This window comes from Chiloscyllium plagiosum, chromosome 28, assembly GCF_004010195.1.
Source record: "Chiloscyllium plagiosum isolate BGI_BamShark_2017 chromosome 28, ASM401019v2, whole genome shotgun sequence".
Classification (NCBI taxonomy): domain Eukaryota; kingdom Metazoa; phylum Chordata; class Chondrichthyes; order Orectolobiformes; family Hemiscylliidae; genus Chiloscyllium; species Chiloscyllium plagiosum.
In genome coordinates, this window is record NC_057737.1 from 7,964,347 (window position 1) to 7,988,669 (window position 24,323).

The 24,323-nt window shown below is 39.3% G+C and overlaps 1 protein-coding gene across 12 annotated transcripts in view; it reads left to right on the forward strand.

Moving 5' to 3' along the window:
* The window catches only part of ulk2 (unc-51 like autophagy activating kinase 2), a 117,151-nt gene that overhangs the window by 34,526 nt on the left and 58,302 nt on the right, over positions 1–24,323 (forward strand). For all 12 annotated transcript variants that reach the window (XM_043718180.1, XM_043718181.1, XM_043718190.1 and 9 more), the window contains 4 exons: positions 13,239–13,271; positions 14,680–14,716; positions 17,078–17,251; positions 23,943–24,016. In XM_043718180.1, coding sequence (XP_043574115.1) covers positions 13,239–13,271; positions 14,680–14,716; positions 17,078–17,251; positions 23,943–24,016 — 318 coding nt within the window. The remainder of the gene's footprint in view (positions 1–13,238; positions 13,272–14,679; positions 14,717–17,077; positions 17,252–23,942; positions 24,017–24,323) is intronic.

Below are 24,323 nucleotides of genomic sequence, written 5' to 3' on the forward strand. Positions count from 1 at the left end.
TTTAACAAATAATCCAGGTCGTCTTCAATATATCATTTCAGTTGCATCACACTAACTTTTTGCTGTAAATTGTGTCCTACGATCTTATACTCCACAATCACCTGATGAAGGAGCAGCACTGTTAAAGCTAATGCTTCCAAATAAACCTGTTGGACTATAACCTGGTGTTGTGATTTTTAACTTTGTACACCCCAGTCCAACACCAGCACCTCCAAATCAATCTATTCTGCCATATTTTAACCAGACCGACTATTTATTACAAGCAGAGTATCTCATCGATTATTCATTAACTAGATTTTTTTCACTGCACCAAAATAGAAACCAATGGTGAAGGAAGTTTTTGTTTTAAAAATAGGGAGAAATAAGGGGGGGGGAACAAAAAGAGCACAGAGACACTGTCATGTAATGCACCAAGAATTTGAGTTTCTTGAGCTGATTATCCAAGGATACATTACTGACAATAAGGGAATCCAGAGAAAGATATTCATCTCAGGAGCACTGTGTGATGGTGAGTAAGGAATGGATAAACCTCAGTGGGGAAGGAAGTCTTGTTAAATAACAGCATGCTCTCATCAATAATTTCTTAAAAGTTATGGAAATATTGCTGTCAGGTTTGTATTCACAAAATTTGTCGAGCTACCACTTGCACAATTCCATAAGGCACCTCTGAGTTCTACTAGATTGTAAACCAGTTTGAAAGGATAAATCCAGAAAGCTTGCAAGTTGAGCTTTAATAGAAGAGATTTGCACCATTGCAGACTTGCAAACATCATGTATCCACATCAGTGCCAAACTTGTTCATACAAATGGACATGGCTGTGGTATGAATTTCAGGGTAAGGAAACACCTTTGTAGCTGTACCAAAGGAGATTCTAGAAGTGATTCAAGTAATGATGTTGTGATGTGCCCGAATGGCCAGCATATAGCAACATAGGAAATATGGGCAGGAGTAGGCCATTCAGCCCTTTGAGTTGATCCATCATTCAACACAATCACAGCTGATCATCCAACTAAGTTCCTGTTTGTGCATTCTCCCCATTCCCTTTGATCTCTTTAACCCTAAGAATTATATCAATTAACTCCTCCTTCAAAGCATTCAATATTTTTACCTCAACACCTTTCTGTATCAGAGAATTCAACAGGCTCACCACTCTGGGTGAATACGCTTTCATCATTCTCAATCTTAAATGGCCTATCCCATATCCTGAAACTGTAACTCCCTAGTCTTTGTGAGCATCCTTCCCACATTTGCCCTGTCTAATCCTATTAGAATTTTATAGGTTTCTGAGGTTCCCCTTCATTCTTCTGAACTCTAGTAATTATAGTCATAACCAATCCAGCCTGTCTTCACATGTCTATAGTGTTATTCCAGGAAACAGTCTGCTTCAATCTGAATCATTTCTGAATGGCGCCCTGAACAATTATCATTATCTTTCTCTGTCAGTCTTACAACATTAGTAATCCCGGAGTCTCCAGAAATCTGAATATCGCTGTATTCACTGTGTTTATTTTGAAATGCATTCATTCTTCTATTTTTGTGCTAGAAGTATATTTCAATGTTTTTCTCAATGCTCTAAAGGGAAGCTTTTGATTAGAAAATTACTCTGCCTGTCTTCAATTGTTATTTTATCAACAGTATTTTCCTGAATAATTTTTTGCTCATTTCACTTGGAAACACTCCGAACAAAATGTTTGGACTTTAAATTAGCAGCTTTATTCCTGCTAGATTTCAATTCTGATATTGCGAGTTATTTTGGGGCTAATAATCAAATAAAAAGAGCATTCTATGTCAACAAGGAATTGTTTTCTTGATGGCTGCAGATTTGATGTTATTTATACTTTGTGTACAGGACTGGAATATTAACAAGTACTGCAGCAATTAAACAGCGGATATTATTTCTATGCTGCATTAGAAAAATTATTAATTATTTCAGTCTGACAGCTTGCAAATAGAAAAAGCTCTGCTAATTAAAGATGTAAGCCTTTTCTGAATTGTGTGGAGATAATACCTGAATTGAATTGTAAAGTTTGATTTGAAAGACTGTAAATCTGAAACATAAAATGATGATCCAGCTGTTAGGAGTTTAAAGGATCTTGTTTGTATCCAAGTAAAATGTTGCAAAGGTATTTGTGATCATTCAAAGCATTTGTTGATTAAAGAGACCGTTTTAATATGTTTCTGTTTATTTGGAGCTCTTGAATTCCATCTTCAGAGCCATAAGATGCAGGAGTAGAGGTAGGCCCATTGAGCCTACCCTGCTATTCATTGAGATCGTAGGTGATCTCATAGTCCTCAAATTCACTTTTCTGCCTTTTTCCCATAACCCTTGACTCCTTTCCTGATTAAGAATCTATCTATTGAATATACTAAACCCATACTGTAGTAAAGGATTCCCTGAATTTGCTACCCTCTGAAAGAAGTAATTTGTCCTCATCTCTGTCCTAACTTGGTGCCTTGTTCCTTTGATATTATAACCTCTGGACCTGAACACTTCCACAAAGAGAAACAACCTTTTAGAATCATAGAGGTCTACAGCATAGAAACAGGACCTTTGGCCCAACTTGCCCATGATGTGCAGTTTTCACAATTTAAACTAGTCTCATTTGCCTGCATTTGATCCATATCCCTCCATACCTGTCTTACCCAAGTACCTGTCTAAATGTTTCTTAAATAACTTCCACCACTACTTCTGGCAGCCTGTTCCAGACACTCACCACCCTCTGGACCCTTTTGTAATTCTCCCCTCTCAACTTAAGTCTGTGCCCTCAAGTCTTAAACTCTCCTACCATGGTGAAAGCTGTTGACTATCTCCCTCTCTATGTCTCTCATGATTTTATAGACCTCTATAATGTCACTTCTCAGTCTCTTATGAATCATACAGTTACATAGCACTGAAACAAGCCCTTTTGCCCCATGTTCTTCCGGCTGACCACTTTCCCTAAACTGAACTAGTCTCATTTGCCTGCATTTTGCCCGTATTCCTCATCCTATAAGCCTTTCCTATCTGTGTACCTGGTTCAGAGTTCTTTTAAAGTTTGTAATGTACCTATCTCTACCATTTCCTCTGACAGCTGGCTCCATATTTGCACTACCCTCTGGGTGAAAAAGTCCCCTTAGGTCCCTTTTAAATCTCCCAGAAACCCCTCTAACAACTTACCCACCACTGACATTAGGCTCACTGATCGGTATAGTTCCATGGCTTTTCCTTGCAGCCCGTCTTAATAGCATGTACCTTGTCAAGCCTCTGAAGAATCATGTGTGTTTCAATAATCCCTCCTCTCATTCTTCTAAACGCCAATGAGAGCAAGCCTGACTTACTGAATCTGTCCTCACAAAGAAATCCCTTCATGCTCAGAGTCACCTATTCATATTCTAAGAAATGCTAACTATTTCACCTTTTTGATATTTTACATTGCTAATGCCAGTGTAATCTTTTGATGAGTATGTGCCATACTTTATTCAGCACTACAGTTATAAACAGGAGAGTTTACTATTCAGTTCAATAGCATGTTGAACTGAATGTTGTGATAGCATGTTGTGAAAAGCACTGTTGTCCTGCGCTCTGCCAACTATCATTTGTAAGCTAGCAGCCTATTCTTAGAGATACCTCAAAAGTGAATGGTTTTAGGGAAAAGCTTTCCAAGGAACGTGTTTTTGTTTCCTTTCCTTAATTAGAAATGTTTTTTTGTTACAGGGACATTGCCATGACAAAAGACAAGATGAGATATAGAATTAAATCTTTGCATTAATATGAATGTATCTTGCCTTACTTTGAAACAAACTGTTTTAATAACTGTAATGCAGCAGCTATGATGTTTTCAATGGCACAGCCTCTGGTAGAGTGACAGTGAAGATTTGATTGCAGGGGAAAGCTGTTCAATTGATTGTGACTGAATATTCCCAACAGTGATGCTGTTCAGTTCATGTTTATAAACTTAAACGTTGCACAGTAATTAGTCACGTGGTCAGATAGAATGGCAGTGTAAAGTTGCGCTCGACCTCCAGCTGCACCTTAGCTAATGGGCAGGAACAAAATGTTCTGGCAACAGTATTGTATGTTGTTTTTCTTCTCTTCCCAATACACGTTAATTTAGATTTCTTACTACCCCTTGTTAAGTCTAGTTAGTTAAAGCTTGCAATAGCATTTCAAGAGGAGCTACTTATTTTATCCAAGAATCTCAAATGTGCTCAAGTAAATTTGGAATTGTAGCATGCATCACGTGAAAATGGAGATCAGGTTTCTGTTGTTTTTGAATGCCAAACCTCAGCTTGGGATACACTTTGTAAGAAACATTTTAAAAATGTGAACCCTATAAATTTAATTCCATCAGTAATCCAGGGGACAATTCTCCAGTGTTCAACAGATAAGATAGTAGGAGGACAAGGTAGACAAACACCAAAAGAGTTGGGTACAAGAAATATTGCAAATATCAAATGGAAATATATCAACAACGACATTATGACGTAATAATAAAACATGCTCTAACGATTCAACCAGTCTGAGAGCATCTTTGGAGAGAAACTCGGTGAATGGCGTAGACTTTCTGGTTGCTGGTCTTGATAAGGTTGATGAGTCTTTCGTTATGACTCTGAGATTCCGTGATTCATATTGTAGTTGTCATATAGTTATAGAGATGTACAGCACGCAAACAGACCCTTTGGTCTAACTTGACCATGCCGACCAGCTATTTTAAATTAATCTAGTCCCATTTGTCAGCACTTGGCCCACATCCCTCTCCACCCTTCCTATTCATATACCCATCCAGGTGCCTTTTAAATGCTGTAATTGTACCAGCCTCCACCACTTCCTCTGGCAGCGCATTCCATACATACACCACCCTTTGCGTGAAAAGGTGTCCACTGGGTCACTTTTAAATCTTTCCTGTCTTGCTTTAAACCTATGCCCTCTAGTTCTGGACTCCCCCACCCCAGGAAAAAGATGCTGTCTATTTATCCTATCTATGCCCCTCATAATTTTGTAAACATCTATAAAATCATCCCTCAGCCTCCGACACTCCAGGGAAAACAACCCCAGCCTATTCAGCCTCCCCCTATAGCTCAAATCCTCCAACCCTGGCAACATCCTTGTAATTCTTTTCTGAACCCTTTCAAGTTTCACAACATCCTTCCTACAGGAGGGAGACCAGAATTGCATGTAATATTCTAAAAGTGGTCTAACCAATGTCCTGTCGAGTCTACAAAGTAATTCTCGATGTGTAGGTATGCCACCTTGTGCCAAGCTGTACCTCACCACCCAGAACTGCCCTGTCTCCTGACCTGCCCACTTGTCTACCACTTTACTCCCACACCTATCCACCTTCCACCACATGCCCTCACCTATTTACTTTACTCATAAACCTTAACTCCTTGGCTTTTCAAAGATGCTTTGGGACCTTTAAACTGTTCAAATTATTGAATGTGACAGCTAACACTATAAGAAAGGGAACAATTTCTGCACAGATTTTCCAAGCTGCTTCCTGTGAGAATTGCTTAAACAAGACCATTCCAAAAAGGAACCGGAGTAGGCCGTATGACCTGCTCTGCCATTCAATAGGATTACCAGCTGATCTGACATTCTTCATGTCCACTTCCCTGTTTTCTTCCTATAAACCTTGATTCCCCTACTGATGAGAATCTATCTCTGCCTTAAGTCTACACAAGGACTCTGCCTCCACAGCTCTCTCTGGCAAGGAGTTCCAAAGACACTCAACCCTCTGAGAGAAGGAATTCCTGCTCATCTCAGTCTTAAATTGGCACTCATTGATTCTGAGACTCTGCCCTCTGCTCCAAGCCACTCCAATGAGTGGAAACATCCTTTTCCCATTTACTCTGTCAATCCCTTTAAGAATCCTATATATTGCAGTGAGATCACCTCTCTTTTAAAGTCCAACAAGTAGAGCCCCAATCTGCTTAGCCTTTGCTCATAAGACAATCCCTCCATACCAGGGATTATCCTAGTGAACTTCCTGTTAACTACCTCCAATGAAGTAATATCTTTCCTTGAATAAGGGGCAAAAACTGCTCTTAGTACTCCAGATGTGGTCTCTCCTGCTCCTTGTACAGTTGCAGTACTCTTATACTCCTACCTCCTTGAAATAAGGGCCAACATTCATTAGCTGCCTTAATGTGTTCTAGCTTTCTGTGTTTCTTGTGCTAATACCCCCAAGGCCATTTGTGTTGCAGCTTTCTGCAGTTTTTCTCCATTTAAATAATATTCTGTTCTTTTGTTCTCCCTTTCAAAATGAACAATTTCACATTTGTCAGCATTATACTTCATTTGCTAACTTGTTGCCCACTTACGTAACCTATGAATAACTCTGTAAACTGCTAGTCGTTTGCTCGCAACCTGCCTTTCCAACCACTTTTGTGTCATCTGTAAGTTTGGCTGCAGGACATTCTCTTCCTTCCTCCCAAGTCACTAACATATATTGTAAACATTGGACCCAAAACACTTTACACAGTTAAGTAGGTAAACCTTTGCCTGATTTGAGTCGGCACTAGAGATTCTGACCCGCATCTTAAGATTTAGGCCAAATGTATTTCCAGTTGAATCAGCATTTTCAAAAGGGCCTTTCAGTGTTTAAATGGCAGACTAACTTTCTAATATAGATATTAATTGTATGAAAACAAAATAAACAATGTTGACCTGTTAGAGAGCAATTTGTTTTGTATGTCTTTGCAATACATTTTAAAAGGCAAATGAACAGATGGATCAAATCTGACAGACATAGCAGCTTAAGTCAGAGATAACTCTGAACTATTTTGTCTCTCAAGAATTGCTCTTTAAAACTCATTGGTTTTCATTATGATTCCAAAATGCTGTGAATATATTTCAAGCTGTAATTTGCCAGTGCTGTTTTTGCTTCATTTAGTTCACTGTATGGCCACAGGAACTGTCCTGATACCCTCAATGAGAAAAGCTGCTACTAACTACTTGTGTGATTATTAAATTTCTGAAATGGAGCTTTTCACAAGGTATATTGCGCTTGTAATTGCTCACTTAGCCACAGAAATCTAAAAGGATGAAAGATAAAAACGGAGTGCAATGTTCATGATTGGTTTTAGTGGTATGTGAATAGAAGTAAATTGCAACACCGGTGGCATTTGTGAATTTAACTTTTAACATTGTTACAAAAACAAAAGCTACAAACAGACTACACTGCACTACCTGCCCACACAGGCTAGATATGGAATTAAAGCTGTTTGCAAACCAAGAGCTAAGCCAGAAGGAATAATTCATTTCCAGACATGATCATAACTTTTTAAAAAAATGTTCGCTATTTTGCTTGTTCATTTCATCTTTTCCACATTCTTCTGTATTAATTGGATAATTTCTCTCGATATGTCCTGGTCCTAAGGCAGTTTGCAGGTTGATGTTAGGCATCTATGTAGTAAATGCGAGATTTCTTCCAGCACTTGGATTCTGTCCGCATTTTCTACTGCTCACTTTCCAATCACCGTTTAGTTGGTGGCTGTCTCGCTTCCAAATCACAAGGTTTCAGGTCACATCCCACTCCAGGGCCTGAACATAAAAAGATTGATACTTGAGTGCATTATTGAAGGAATGCGGCACACAGTTTATGGTGCTGTCATTTGGATGTGACATCAAAGCAATACCTCAGGTGGGCATAAAAGATATTGAATCGTTATTCAAAGAAACCAGAAAGGTTATGTATATTGATTGAGGGGCAAATTAATTAGCACAATGTTGCAAAAGAAATTGTAATTGACATTGCATATGTGGAAACTTGGTGTACAAATTGTGCACAGTTTCCCATATTACAGCTGTTACTGCACTTAGTCATAGAGAGGTCCAGCATGGAAACAACGCATCTATGCTGACCGATATCCTTAAGTAATCTAGTCCCATTTGCCAGTATTTGGCCCAGATCCCCCTAATCCCATCCTATTTATGTACCCATCCAGATGTTTTCAAATATTGTAATTGTACCAGCCTCCACCTCTTCCTCTGGCAGCTTATTCCATACATGCATCACCCTCTGCATGAAAAGCATTCGGGTCCCTTTTAAATCTTTCCCCTGTCACCTTAACCACTTCAGAAATACTTTTTGGGCTTGGATATGTCCAGTTGTCATGAAAAGCTTTAAATAGAAATGCATGTCTTTTATAAACAGTCCATGAGAAACTAAATAAGTTGGCATGGACAAGTTGGACCGAAGGGTCTGTTTCCGTGCAGTTTGTCTCTAAGTGCTCCCACGTAATATCTGATGAAAATAGCATCTGCTGACCAGGGAATGCTATGAAAATAAATTCTTGTACTCCTGGGCTACAAATGACTGAAGAAGCCCTAGTTTTTGCCCCTCTCTGTTCTAATTGGAAAACTTTGTCAGCAATGTATTAAAGTGCTGTCATAAAGAGGGCTGCTTAGATGATGTGGAAGAGAGTTGGTAAGTTTAGAAGTGTATATAGTCAGTGTTTTTGGAGAGTGAGGGGAAAAAAAATCCACCAACAGAATTGAAGGAAAACAGGAAACCAGTTGACTCTGAAGTAGTTGGATGACACTCTCTAATGTTTATGTTGTGCAGTATTGCAAATATGTTTGGCAATCTGAGAAATTATTTCCAGGGGCTGTTGATTAACTCCCATACAGTTGACGTAGTTGAAAACTTTGAGTGGATGACATACATACTGATCATGCCATACAGATTTTCATAATGGTTTTGTATCAAATAGTGCTTTTTAAAAAAAGGCTCATTGTCAAGGCCATAAATATCAGTGACCCTGTTGGAGAGATGGTACAGGGAAAGAAGGAGGAAAACTATGGATTTAGTATTCTGGGCAGTAATATGTAGACTACCTGGCAGCTGACTCATGGGTTTTAGACAGAAGTTTGGGAACAGGTTGGATGTCCATAATTTAAACCATCGACCAAACCTTATTGATGCTTAGCCAAAGAAGATGTGATAGCATTTTGTTTCTGTTTTATAGGGTATTATTATGTCTTTAAAAAATGCCCAACTCCATGCAGCATTTGTTATAATAGAGTTTTGTGGCACATTTTTTGGTTTGATCACCTCATTTTCTGATACAAAGAACCCCACAACAGGATCAGAAGCTCAAGAATGCAGGAATCTCTGTCCAGTGGAGTTTATCCAAAGTTAGGAAAGGAACATACTGATGAGAATTTTAAATTTTGAGGAGGAAGCCTATGAAAGGTCATAGAGAATAAGTATAAAGATGGGCATGGTTACAGCAGGATGAGATACAGGCAGCTGGATTTTGAATAGGTTGGAAAATTTTATGACATATGGATGAGGCAAGGTTAGTCGGACTAATAGTGAAATGAAGTCCAGAGATGACCAGTATGACGAAGGGTTTCCGAGGAGTTTGTTCAAGCGCATGTGGAGGTGATTGTTTCGAGAAATGAACAGTCTTGTTGCGAATACTGATTTTTCTTTAGGTGATCAGTGCAAATGTTAAAATGCAGAATTGTTATCAAGCTAGCAAGACAGCATTTATTGTTCATTGCAAGTTAAGAAAGAGGTGGACTGCATTCTCTGGCAGCTGTCATCATCCATTTTCACAGAAGTATTAGACAAGGAAATTCAAGATATTGAACCAGCACCTAAGAAAGAATGGCAGTATGTGTCCAAGTCAGGATGGTGTGCAATTATAGCAAGCATCGTAGTCTTCCTTTCACAGTCTTGATTTGGAGGTGCTGGTGTTGGACTGGGGTGTACAAAGTTAAAAATCACACAACACCAGATTATAGTCCCACATGTTTAATTGGAAGCACTAGCTTTTGGAGTGCCGCTCCTTCCTCAGGTGACTATGGAGAACACGATTGTAAGACACAGAATTTATAGCAAGAGTTTACAGTGTGATGTAACTGAAATTGTACATTGAAAAATACCTTGATTGTTTGTTTAAGTCTCTCATCTGTTAGAGTGATCATGTTAGTTTGACTTCTTCACATGTAAATCACAAACTATACACACACACACAGACACTCCTACACACACTCACACATACTCCTCCAGACACACACACTCCCACACTCACACAGGACTTAGACCCTTTTACACACACACACACATATACACACTCTCATAGACACTCTCAAACCCCCCACCCCAGACAGACAGACAGACACACACACACACACACACGCGCGTTTGTGGGGTGAATTTGGACTTTCAGAGATGCATTGTACTTAAAACTGCATGAATCCATCTAAGACTCTGTTAACTAATTTTTTAGATTAGAATCAGTCTAAACATTATGGCACAGACAATAGCACACAGGGGGCGAACACCTTCAACACATTATCTGGGCTGACACCAATTGAGAAAGTTAACCTGAGAATGTAACGTTTTAAAAAAAAGTTTTGTGATTTACATATGAAAGAAGTGAAACTAACATGGCCATTCTAACAGATGAAAGACTTAACAAACAATCAAGGTATTTTTTAATGTATAATTTCAGTTACATCACACTGTAAACTTTTGCTATAAATTCTGTGTCTTACAATTGTGTCCTCCACAGCCACCTGATGAAGGAGCAGCTTTACGAAAGCCAGTGCTTCCAATTAAACCTGTTGGACTATAACCTGCTGTTGTGATTTTTAACTTTTCACAGTCTTACTTTTGTCCTTTTCAGTGGCTGAGGTCATAGGGGAGAGATGACCTTGATGAGTTGGTGCATTGCGTACTATAACCCATATATACTGCAACCAGAGTATGCCATTGATAGAGGAAGGTTGATACTGAGTCAAATGACATGTAGCTAATCTGGTTTATTGCTTTGTACTGAACAGAATTGAATTACTCATGTTTTTCAGCTGTGCCCATTCAGGTGATTAGTAAATCTTTTTCATGTTCCTGATAAGTTCAGTTCAGAAGGCTAATAGTGAGCTACTTGTCACTGACAACCCAGAACCTCCCCACCATACTGCAGCCATAGCACTAGACTGGTCCGCTTGAAACTTGTGATCACTGGCAACACTGAGATTTTGATCTTTGAGGATTTTTGAATGGTGATTCCATTGAAGTTTGTGGAAAAATGACTGGGAAGCTGCTTCATTTAGTTGGTTGTATGCTCCTATTATTACCTGCTGCGTGTGAGACACACTTGTTGCCTATTAATTTTCAGCATCCAAGCTGAGGCTGGTAAGGTCCTGTAGCAGATTGCTATGTTTTGCTTCACTTCATTGCGAGACGGGCAGCACGGTGGCGCAGTGGTTAGCACTGCTGCCTTACAGCGCCAGAGACCCGGGTTCAATTCCCGCCTCGGGCGACTGTCTGTGTGGAGTTTGCACATTTTCCCCGTGTCTGCTTGGGTTTCCTCCAAATGCTCCGGTTTCCTCCCACAGTCCAAAGATGTGCAGGTTAGGTGAATTGGCCACGCTAAATTGCCCGTAGTGTTAGTGTCTGGGTGGGTTGCTCTTTGGAGGGTCGGTGTGGATGCTGCTGCTGAAGAAGGGCTTGTGCCCGAAATGTCGATTCTCCTGTTCCTTGGATGCTGCCTGACCTGCTGCGCTTTTCCAGCAACACATTTTCAGCAGCGATAGTCTGATTGAGGCCATTTCGTTGGGACTCCAGCAATGTCCTGGCCTGCAGCGACAGTCATCTTCCTTCATGCCAGTAACTCCATTTTCTGGGCTTCTGTTCTGTCCATCTGCTGTATGATTAAGATCTCTTGGTTTTGCAAAGGAACCTTGTTTTTTGTACTATTTTAACCATGTTGATTTGTCTTTCTTCATTTTGATACATTATGTATCTATTGGCATTGTGTGAGTGGGAATAAAATTGAGAGACCGACTTTAAGCAGATAAATATACAATCAACAATGGATGAACTGTATGCAAGAAATTGCCATGAATGGATTCTGCTTCAGCCTTGGGAGAGCTCTGTGCAATCTGCCATCTGACTAATCACGTGGCTGCATACTGTTGGGAGGGATATTTATAGATGGTTGTCAGCTGTTGTTGGTAATTGCCTTCTTTGCAGTGTGAGGCATTATGCCATTTATGCTTGTGATCTGGAAAGAATCTGCACTTGATATCAAAAATGTAAAGAGTACGATTTAATTTTACAACAAAGCCAAGTTATGTATACTATATATGATGCAGATTTGAGTTCTGTGAATTTAAATGAATTTGTTATTTGAAAAGCAAATTTTACCTGAGGATAGAAGAGGAGTCATGTGCAAATGCAGGTATTCAAATTGTCTACAGTGAATTTGGCTGTGGCTAAATGAGAGACTTGAACATGAAAGTATCCGCACACTCTGTTGTATCATATTCACCTGTGTCCAGAAACAAGATTTTATTGAACAGTCATGAGGACAGTGCAATTGTCTCATTATAAGTTTGTTTGTCCTCCTTGGTGCCCATCCTGGTGACCTGGTTGAAATTGGAATATTATACCATTCCATGGTAAAATCCCAAATTTATAATATCTCCCGCCTGTCCGCACTGCTATCTGGGTTTAGTTACAGACTAATGGAGTTAGTATTGACCAAAATGGCAAGATTTGAGTAGTTGCTGGTGGGCATAATAATTGCAAAAACCATATTTTGGTAGTCGGTGTTTGTGACCATGGTTGTTCTTTGGGCTTTTCAAATGCTGTTTAGAATATTGGTATTCTTTTTGTCCGAGGAGACCATTTTAACTAAATAGCATTTTGTTTCTAACTTCAAATCCTACCATTTTTGAGGATTGAGTGATCTTGGTAGTAATAGTCTGCAGTCTGTATTGATAATTTTAATTGGGTTAGAGACGTAGAGATGTACAGCACAGAGCCCTCGGACCAACTCCATGGTGATAGATACAGGACAGATGTCAGAGGTAGGTTCTTTACTCCAAGTAGTAAGGGCGTGCAACAACCTGCCTGCAACAGTAGTAGACTCGCCAACATTAAGGGCATTTAAAATGGATGAGAATGGAAAAGTGTAGGTTCGATGGGCTTCAGATTGGTTCTACAGGTCGGCACAACATCAAGGGCTGAAGGGCCTGTAGTGCGCTGTAATGTTCTATGTTCTAACACTGAGCTTAATACCATTGATGCCAAAATGTGCTTAATTATTCCTTCGAAGTACTTGCAGAATTAGCTCAAAGAATATGCAACTATCTTCATTTCTGAAATAAGTTATTTTTCGGTAGTATGCATTTCTGTGCAGTGTGCTGCTGGACAAGTCACTCTGTTTTATCCCTTCAGAAATTGCTTTCAAACTGCCTAACTGAAGTAAATGAATAAGTTTTGTTTTTCCATTCCAGGAGACTCCAACCTCTGTTCATTTGGTGATGGAGGTAAGCTTAAGTAATATTTTATTTATTATTCTGACGTGACATGGAATATCAGAAAATCTGATGGAATAAGAGTATTTGCATTTTAATAGTTAGTTATATTCTATAGTCTGTAATGTTGATAACTGTAAAGTTATCTCTCTCGACATGAAATGATTTGACTATAAGGATAGTTGGGTATGTTTATTGGGATCTTTGTTCTGGTTATCCAGCTAAGAGCTTATATTGGTGTGATCACCAAATTTTAGCTAAGTGGTACAGCTGAGCACACAGCAGCTTGAAGTTATCAGGCAGATTTCATTTTATGATCAATTACACAAACGATGTCATGCAAAAAATGAAAGGAACTGACGAAATGGATCTCATGTAATAACTGAATTTTAACATGAATATGGCATAGAGAGTCAGGGATGTATAGTGTGGAAGTCTCTTCAGTCCAAATTGTCCATGCCGACTAGATATCCTAAATTAATCTAGTCCCATTAGCCAGCATTTGGCCCATATCCCTCTAATCCCTTCCTATTCATATACAGGCCAGGTGCCTTTTAAATGTTGTAATTGTACCAGTCTCTACCACTTCCACTGGCAGTTCATTCCGTAAATGTACCACCCTCTCCGTGAAAAAGTTGTCCCTTAGGTCCCTTTTAAATCTTTCCCCTCTCACCCTAAACCTATGCAATGCAAAATGATTTAAAGATACTTTCTGACCTTTCTTGGCTGTTCTCGGTCTCTGTGGAACTGCATTTGGGCTGTACACGTTTAGGCAGATTTTTGAGAAAGTTATGTGACTGACCGTACACAGTACTACAAACTGCACATTTTAAGTTTTTTGGTACTCTTAATTTGGCTTTTTACTTTATTATCCAAATAACCAAAAACTTGATAAGATTCTGTCAGTATTTACACTGCTGTAATACTTATTACATTGACATTCAGTGTAATTGCATAGTGCTTTTTTTAAATCCAGAGTTGCTGTTTTAAGCTTTAATTGTTTTCCAAATAAAAGTACTTAAATCAAGCAATCCAACATTACTATATTTATCAGGGTAATTTGGAGGTATAGCTTTGGTCTGCATTCAACTTTGATCCAGCATCTTTCATATCTTTGAGGAAGTACACTTATTTTTGCACACAATTAAGCTATCTCTTCAGACCAAAAGACTTGGAAGCAGCATAAATGTTTTAAAATTATGTCAGTTGCAACGCTTTGAGTCAACTCCTGGCTAAGTAATTCTGGTCAGTGAATTTGGTGAGTGGTCTCATTTGTTTTCTTGGTTGGATGTGTGAGAGAGAGATCCAGAAGAAAATTACTTCCTTCAACAAAATACTTGTTTTACACTGTCAGATATACCTAGTATTTTAATTTTAAGTTTGGAAGTATTATGCTTTTTTTTATCCTTCTATTCCATAGTATTGCAATGGAGGTGACCTGGCAGATTATCTGCAAGGTAAGTTACAATGTTCTCTAATACAGTTGAAATGAGTTTAGGATTAATGTTCAAAACTCTGCAAGGGCAATTGCTGACTTCAATACAAAAAGGTAAATTCACCATTTTCCTACTTCAATACATCTACTTTTATTTTGAGATTTTGGAGTTGTAAATTGAGAATTTGATAATGTGAGGTATCACTAACTTTTTGTAGCTGTCTGCACACAAGAATTCTGTTCAGGTTCCAGTTTCCCGTTTTTAACCTGTATTTTAACTTTGTTTGAGAGATGCCTCCTCTTTGTCACTCCATTGTTATCCGGATTCAGTGAAGTTTCAAGTATATAGAGCTTACAATTCAAGTTAGGCATTTTGATCAATTTAAACATGCACACATTTATGCTACTTTCTCCCCACCCCCACCCTCCTCTAGCTTATCTCTCCACGCTTCAGGCTCACTGCCTTTATTCCTGATGAAGGGCTTTTGCCCGAAACGTCGCTTTCAAAGCTCCTTGGATGCTGCCTGAACTGCTGTGCTCTTCCAGCACCACTAATCCAGAACATTCATTCTAATGTTTAGTGTGTGTCCATATATATTTTGCATAGCCATTTGTTTTGCTGTTATCATACTACGTAGTTTACTTTCCATTATATGACAGACGGCAGATAGAGCATGGTACCTGTAGATTAAATTGAGACTATAGCAAAACAGCTCTGGAAAATCAGGAATTTAAGGAGTTGAAGGAAAAGTTAAATACTCTTGAAAATACATGTTGCATTATCATTTAACAATAATTGTTTCATTGATATATAATCTCAATAACTCAAAGCAATTTGAGAAACTGCTTTCGAATTTCAGTTGATTAAATTCTAAGTTAGCAACACAATATGGGAGAAATGGGTATATTTACAGAGGCTCTTGTGCAGTGATAGCGACCCTACCTCTCAACCATGGGCCCAGGCTCAAGCCCTCCTACTCCAGAGCTGCACAGTAACATCTCTAAACAGGTTGATTAGAAAATATCCAGTATAAATTTATTCTTGAAATTCCATTTTGGTGGAAATAAAATTTAAGGGTAATTCATGACTTCCCATTTCTCCAAATTTTGAAAATAACATTGTCTTCATTGGGTGTATCTTGCACTTTCTTTATAGTTAATTCTGAGATTGCACTTAGAAAAAGGTTTGATCACGTGTTAGTATTGGAATAGTGATCTCCTGATACATGATGAGTCTATCATAGAAGTGTTCACAGAAGCTCGGAAATATTGTGGTGCAAAAGGACCCCTTTTTGTTGGCACTGGCTGTCCAAATGAGCATTACGTACAAGAGCAAGGAATCACTATAAAACATTAGTTGAACATCAACAAGAATATTGTGTGCAGTTCTAGGTGCCACACTTCGGGAACGATGTGAACACATTGGGGAAAGTGCAAGCCAGGTTTACAAGAATGGTTCCAGAGATGAGAAATATAGTTACGAGGATAGATTAGAGATGTTGGGTCTATTTTCCTTGTAGAGAACAAGGCTAAGAGGGGCTTTGATAGAAGTTTCTAAAATGATGGATCTAGTCAGAGTAGGTAGGGAAAACTGTAAAAGGATCAAGAACAAGAGGGCACAGATTTGAAGTAATTTACAAAAGCAGTAAATGGGATTTTAAAAAAACTTTTTCACACAGCCAGTCATTAAAGGATGGAACACACTACCTGGAAGTGTGTTGGAGGCAGATTCAATGGAGGCGCGCAAAAAAGCGTGTGATGGTTACTCAAATACAAACAATGTGCAGGATCTCGGGGAGGGGGGTGGGGGGAAAGGCAGGAAATTGGCACTGAATTAAAATGCTCAGAATTATTGCAGCGATGACGGGCCGATTAGCCTCCTCCTGCATAGTAATAATTATGTAGTTCTTATTTCGAATGGACAGGTTACAACATTGTGAGTTGAATACAGGAAATACTGAGCAGACCAAACGGCATTTGTGAAAAGTGCAGAGGAAATATTAAGTTCAGATGTGGAAGCTTCGTCAGGTCCATTGTGGCGATGTACCCGAATCACCAATGATGGTTTATACAGATGCGGCTTGTCCTCCATGTTTTCAGCATTCTGTTTGAATTTGCTTTCCACCACATCTGAGACATTGGTTCTTTTTCAAAAATCTAGTAAACTGTCCACAGATATAGAATTGCACTGCAGTCACATAGTGTCTCTGGTTTCAGAGACTTTAGAAGAGCATGAATATCCAGATACATTTATGTTGTGTGCTCTTCCATGGCTTTGGTTTTTGTATTATAATGGGCCACTTAAACCTGCAATGTAGTGCTTTTAACGAGGACCTGGTTTTTTTCTCAGATTTTGAAATAACTAATCCTTTGTTTTGAATAGCTAAAGGGACACTTAGTGAAGACACCATTAGAGTCTTTCTTCAGCAGATTGCAGCCGCTATGCGAATACTTCACAACAAAGGGATAATCCATCGGGATCTGAAACCACAGAATATTCTACTATCTAGTGTCAGCCGGAAAAAATCTCATATGAATGGAATTCGTGTCAAAATAGGTAAATCTGAGCGTGTTGATAGCAAAGTCAATTTTATGCAAAACATTAGTTTGAGATTGCAGTGAACCCTCATGCTTTTGAGCAGTGGGAGATAGCCACACATTTCCCACTAATCAACATTTCTCTCAAACTGCTAATTCAGCAGATTGTGTTATTTCCAATGAGTGAATAGAGTCATAGAGATGTATAGCACGGAAACAGATCCTTTCGTCCAACTCATCCATGCCGACCAGATATCCCAACCCAATCTAGTCCCATTTGCCAGCGCTCGGCCCATATCCCTCCAAATCCTTCCTATTCATACACCCGTCCAGATGCCTTTTAAATGTTGTAGTTATACTAGCCTCCACCACTTCCTCTGGCAGCTCATTCCATACATGTACCACTCTCTGCATGAACAAGTTGCCCCAGAGACTTTGCCTATTTATCCTCTCCATGCCCCTCATGATTTTATAAACCTCCGTAAGGTCAACCCTCTGCCTCTGACGCTCCAGTGAAAACAGCTCCAGCCTATTCAACCTCTCTCTATAGCTCAAATCCTCCAACCTTGGCAACATCTTTGTAAATCTTTTCTGAACCCTTTCAAGTTTCACAACATCCTTCCGATAGCAAGGAGACCAGAATTACACACAATATTCCAATAGTGGTCTAACCAATGTCCTGTACAGCAGCAACATGACCTCTCAACACTCTGACCAATAAAGGAAAGCATACCAAAAGCCGCCTTTACTATCCTATCTACCTGTGACTCCACTTTCAAGGAGCTATGAACCTGCACTCCAAGGTCTCTTTGTTCAGCAATACTCCCGAGGTCCTTACCATTAAGTGTATAAGTCTTACTAAGATTTGCTTTCCCAAAATGTAGCACCTTGTATTTATCTGAATTAAACTCCATCTGCCACTTCTCAGCCCATTGGCCCATCTGATCAAGATCCCGTTGTAATCTGAGGTAACCTACTTCGCTGTCCACTACACCTCCAATTTTGGTGTCATCTGCAAACTTACTAACTATACCTCTTATGCTTACATCCAAATCATTTATATGAATGACGAAAAGTAGTGGACCCAGCACCGATCCTTGTAGCACTCCACTGGTCACAGGCCTCCAGTCTGGAAAACAACCCTCCACCACCACCCTCTGTCTTCCACCTTTTGAGCCAGTTCTGATTCCAAATGGCTAGTTCTCCCTGTATTCCATGAGATCTAACCTTGCTAACCAGTCTCCCATGGGGAACTTTATTGAACGCCTTACTGAACATATCACATCCACCACTCTGCCCTCATCAATCCTCTTTGTTACTTCTTCAAAAAACTCAATCAAGTTGGTGAGATTTGATTTCCCACGCACAAAGCCATGTTGATTATCCCTAATCAGTCCTTGCCTTTCCAAATACATGTTAATTTTGTCTCTCAGGATTCCCTCCAACAACTTGCCCACCACCAACGTCAGGTTCAGTGGTCTGTAGTTCCCTGGCTTGTCTTTACCACCCTTCTTCAACAGTGGCACCAAGTTAGCTAACCTCTAGTCTTCCAGCACCTCACCTATGACTATCGATGATACCAGTATTTCAGCAAGAGGCCCAACGATCACTTCCCTAGCTGCCCAGAGTTCTAGGGCACACCTGATCTAGTCCTGGAGATTTATCCACTTTTATGCGTTTCAAGGCATCCAGCACTTCCTCCTCTGTAATATGGACATTTTTCAAGATGTCACCATCTATTTCCCTACATTCTATATTTTATCATGTCCTTTTCCACAGTAATACTGATGCAACATACTTGTTTAGTATCTCTCCCATCTCGTGCGACTTCACAAAAAGGCCACCTTGCTGATCTTTGAAGGGCCCTATGCTCTCCCTGGTTAACCTTTTGTTCTTAATGTATTTATAAAAATACTTTGGATTCTACTTAATTCTATTTGCCAAAGCAATCTCATATCCCTGAATTGTCCTCCTGATTGCTCTCTTAAGTATACTCCTATTGCCTTTATACTCTTCTCAGGATTCATTCGATCCATCTTGCCTATACCTGACATACACTTCTTTCTTTTTCTTAATCAAACCCTCAATTTTTTTTAATCATCCAGCATTCCCTATAACTACCAGCCTTTCCTAACAGGAGTCTCTAGTCTCTCATCTCATTTCTGAAGGCTTCCCATTTTCCAGCCACCTGCGAAGATCTACCCCCAATAAGCTTTTGAAAGTTCTTGCCTAATACTGTCGAAATTGGCCTTTCTCCAATTTAGAACTTCAACTGTTAGATCTGGTCTGTCTTTTTCCATCACTACTTTAAATCTAATAGAATTATGATCGTTGGCCCCAAAATGCTCCCCCACTGACACCTCAGTCACCTGCCCTGCCTTATTTCCCAAGCGTAGGTGAAGTTTTGTACTTTCTCTCGTAGGTATATCCACGTACTGAATCAGAAAATTTTCTTGTGCATACTTAACAAATTCCTCTCCATCTAAACCCTTAATATTATGGCTATCCCAGTCTGTTTGGAAAGTTAAAATCATTTACCATAACCACCCTATTATTGTTACAGATAACTGAGATCACCTTACAAATTTGTGTTTTAATTTCCCTCTGACTATTAGGGGGTCTATAATACAATCCCAATAAGGTGATCATCCCTTTCTTATTTCTGAGTTCAACTCAAATAACTTTCCTGGATGTATTTCCAGGAATATCCTCCCTCAGTACAGCCGTAATGCTATTCCTTATCAAAAACACCACTCCCCCTCTCTCTTGCCTCCCTTTCTATTCTTCTTATAGCATTTGTATCCTGAAACATTAAGCCGCCAGTCCTGTCCATCCCTGAGCCACATTTCTGTAATTGCTATGATATTGAGTTCCATGTTCCTAACTATGTCCTGAGTTCATCTGCCTTCCCTGTTAGGCCCCTTGCATTGAAATAAATACAGTTTAATTTATCAGTCCTACCTTGTTTTCTGCTTTGTCCCCGTCTGTCCTGACTGTTTGACTTGCTTCCTTTCTCAACTGTACCTGTCTCAGATTGATCACTTTCCTCACTATCTCCCTGTGCCCCACTTCCCCCACCTTGCTAGTTTAAATCCTCCTGAGCAGCTCTAGCAGATCTCCTGCCAGTATATTAGTCCCCTTCCAATTTCGCTGCAATCCGTCCTTCTTTTACGGGTCATTTCTGCCCCAGAAGAGGTTCCAATTATCCAAAAATGTGAATCCTTCTCCCATACACCAGCTCCTCAGCCATGCATTCATCTGCTCTATCCTCACTAGCTCACAGCACTGGGAGTAATCCAGATATTACTATTCTCAAGGACCTCCTTTTTAAATTCATGCCTAACTCTCAATATTCTCCCTTCAGAATTTCATCTTTTTGCCTTCCTGTGTCATTGGTTCTAATGTGTACAATGACCTCCTGCTAGTCCCTCTTCCCCTTGCGAACATTCTGCACCCTCTGAGACATCCTTGATCCTGGCCCAGGGAGGCAGCACACCATTCTGATTTTTCGCTGCTGGCCACAGAAACATTTGTTTGTGACTACATAGTCTCCTTACACAATTGATCTTTTGGAAACCGACATAGCCCTCATTGCAATAGGGCTAGTCTCGATATCAGAAACATTGGCTGTTCGTGCTACATTCCCCAGAAAATCCATCATCCCCTACATTTTTAAAAACCGCTTACTTGTTTGAAATTGGTATAGCCACAGAAGACTCCTGCACTACCTGCCTACCTGTCTTACCTTTCCCAGAGTTAACCCAACTATGTGACTGTATCCACAAATTTTCTCCCTTCCTATATGTAACTGCCATTCATCACATCCCCTTGCTCTTGTAAATTCCTCATTGCCTCTAACTGATCCATTTGATCTGATAGGGTTCACAACCAACGGCATTTATTGCAGGTATAATCCTCAGTACCACGTAAACTCCCACATCTGAAGAGCACATCGCTCTACTAAAGGCCATTTTTGCTGCTTTTAATCTGCAGACCCAAAAATCACACTCTTATTCCTCTCCAAAAAACTAACTTAATACTTATGGCTTATATTTTTAAGTTTAATGAAGATACATATCTTAATAAAACATATAATCAAGAAAGAACCCTTTCTACTCACTAATACAGACTTACTGTAAGGCCACACTTAAAAATATTCACTTTTTCTGTGCTGATCTCTCTCTCCCTCTCTCCCTCTCTCACCATGTGCTGCCTTTCTCTATCCCTCTTCCTTTTAAAACTCCTCTTGTTTTGGATTTTTCTTTCTTCAAAGTTCCAAAACACTACAACAGCATATGAAACTGTAATTGCTGCTCCTGGAATTCAAGGAACTCCCCTCCAACTCCTAAAATACCTCAAAAAAGGAGCAACCTGTTACAGCCACAACTTTTTCATGTCCTCCATCTTGGATTCCCCAGAATAACCCCTCAAGTAACCTTAAATGGGCCTACAAAAATAAATATAAATTGTCAGCTTAAACTGAGCTGAGTTGTTTCAGCTTAATGGCTAGAATTGTTCAATTCAAGGGCCAAAAATGGAACACAGGCTATAGTGTGGACTCTTCAGGCGTTTGGTGAAATCACAGTCTGGCACAGCACCGTCATGAAATCTCACCTTCAACTCACTTTTAGGGATGTAGGGAATAGGAAAAGAAGGAGGTCATTTGGGACCTTGAGCCTTCTGTCATCCTACTAGATCACAGTTCATCATTTACCTTTGGGTGTTTTTCCAAGCTATCCACATATCCCTTCATACATGTAATGTCTAGACTTTTATAGATCCATCCCTTAGATATACTCAATGATCAAGTTTTCTGACAATTAATAGAGTAAGTGAAAAAGCTGTTCCTCATCTCAAGGCAAAATGGTCTCATTCTACACTGTTTACTTTGTTCACAGTAAGTGAACAAATCCAATTACTGGTCTAGGAATTCTCTGTCTAATAATATGATGTAAAATAAATTATGCTACAGAAATAATTGCAAGTTGATGATTAAACCCTGTCAGACAAACTGGTGCTACAAGTTCAAAATTCAAAAATCCCTAAGCAAATGATATTAAAATGTATATAAACGCACCGTAACATTATAGCTTCAACTGTTGATGCTGAATTAGAGGACATGATTAAATAAGATCTTTACAACATGGAGCAATTTCTACGTTGAAAGGGAATGAGCACTAGCAGCAATAGAATGCTCCTGTTTGCGTCAGTGTTTCTGACCCATGGGGAAGGGAAAGTGACAAGAATCCTACTAATGATTGCTATCCAGTGACTCTTGCTGGAAGGTGTGTGAATGTCTGGTGACTGCAGAATTACTTAGCTATGACAGCCTAGCAACTTTTCAAAACTCAATGTCCAGATTCTCATGTGACAAATTCTCCCTGAGCCAAAAGCTGGCACCAGAGGAGCTGTCAAGAGTCAGGACCTTCAGAAGAGAGGAGTTTGTTTTCTTTTCAAATTAAAATATATTTCAAAATAACAACAGATGCTATAGCACCTAATTTGGGATATGCTTATTCATGTGGCAGATGGGTTTTAACCTAAGACTGTTCTCTCACAAATGGGCCCAAGACCTTTATTTACTGTTGCACTACACATTCTCCATGGAAGTTCCAAGAATTCTTGTATCTTGGTTGAGTAATTCTGAGAACATAGGTTATTTACAACTTTGCTGAAAGGCAAGCATGAATGTATGAAGGATATAAACAACGATGTTGTGCTTATTAGAGAGCAGCCAGTGTCATACTTTGTTTACCAAGTAATCACTGTCCATATGCACAAACTAAAATAACTGCTCCATGATTCAAGAGTTTGAAATTAACCTCAAATTACGTGTTACTCGGTATCTCAAAATATTAAAATTAAAATGTCTACTTCCAGGGCTTGTTTTTAACTTTGGATTCATTTTTTAATGTTGCCTTTGCCAATGTAGTCAGCCAAATAGATGCAGAAGATCAAATGACCTGGTTTCTTAATGTGCCACTCAATTCTTGAACAGATTTGAATAATGCTTCTTTAGATGTGCAGTTTTGTTGATGCTGCAAACAAACACACCAGTCAGTAATAGAAGTAAGTCACTCACCCACTTGAGCCCACTCTGCCATTCATTTAACAACATTTGCAACGGTCTGTCATTAGTTTATTATGTATTTTTAAAGCTATTTTTCTATATTTTGGTCATATTTCTTGCACGTTACAAGTGGTAAATACAACAAATTGAATTCGTTTGAAAAGTGTCTGTTCTGAGTCAGTTGCCAAGGGTTGTTACAACCATGTTTTAACCTCTTGTCTCCAGTGTAGGAGACTTATTGCCTGTTTCTCAATACTGATTCTTTTGAGCTACTCAGAGGCTTTGTTGCATTGGCAGCAATGTTTTCTCTTAATTAATTATTATGATGGTGCTTTGCTTCAGTTGCAGCCCTGTTTTAGTGAGACGCAGTAAGAACTTTGGCAGTATTTCCTGTTTCCGTATTTTTCTTAGGACTAATCACTTTGCTGCTTGGTGTAATTTCTGTGAGCAAAATTACTTCTGAATATGACTGTATAATAATTTACTGTAATTCAGTGGCAAAAGCTTCAAAATATTTTAGATGAAATGAGAAGCAATGTAATTGCAACTATTTTCTGGGAATAGGTTTTCCTTAGTCAGATATTGTGGAAAAATCAAGTGGTTCACATTATTGAAAGTGTTTCCTTGTATTTCCCCACAGCTGACTTTGGCTTTGCCCGGTATTTACAGAGTAATATGATGGCTGCCACTCTTTGTGGGTCCCCCATGTACATGGTGAGTGAACTATCAGCTTTTTACCAAGTAGGATGGACTTTTACATTTGAGGAATTCTGTGTACTCATACTTGCTATCTGTTATTGCATGTATTGTATCCCCACCTTTTAGATACCTGTAAATACAATTCTGATAGATGGGTTGTTTAGATACAGATCTGTGTCTAAGATTGTGGTCGATGACCATGATATGGAAGCAAAATTAGGCCATTCAGCCCATCAAGTCTGGTCTGCCATTCAGTCATGGCTGATTTGTTTCTGAACCCCATTTGCCTGTTTTCTCCACGTAACCCTTGGTCTCCATCCTA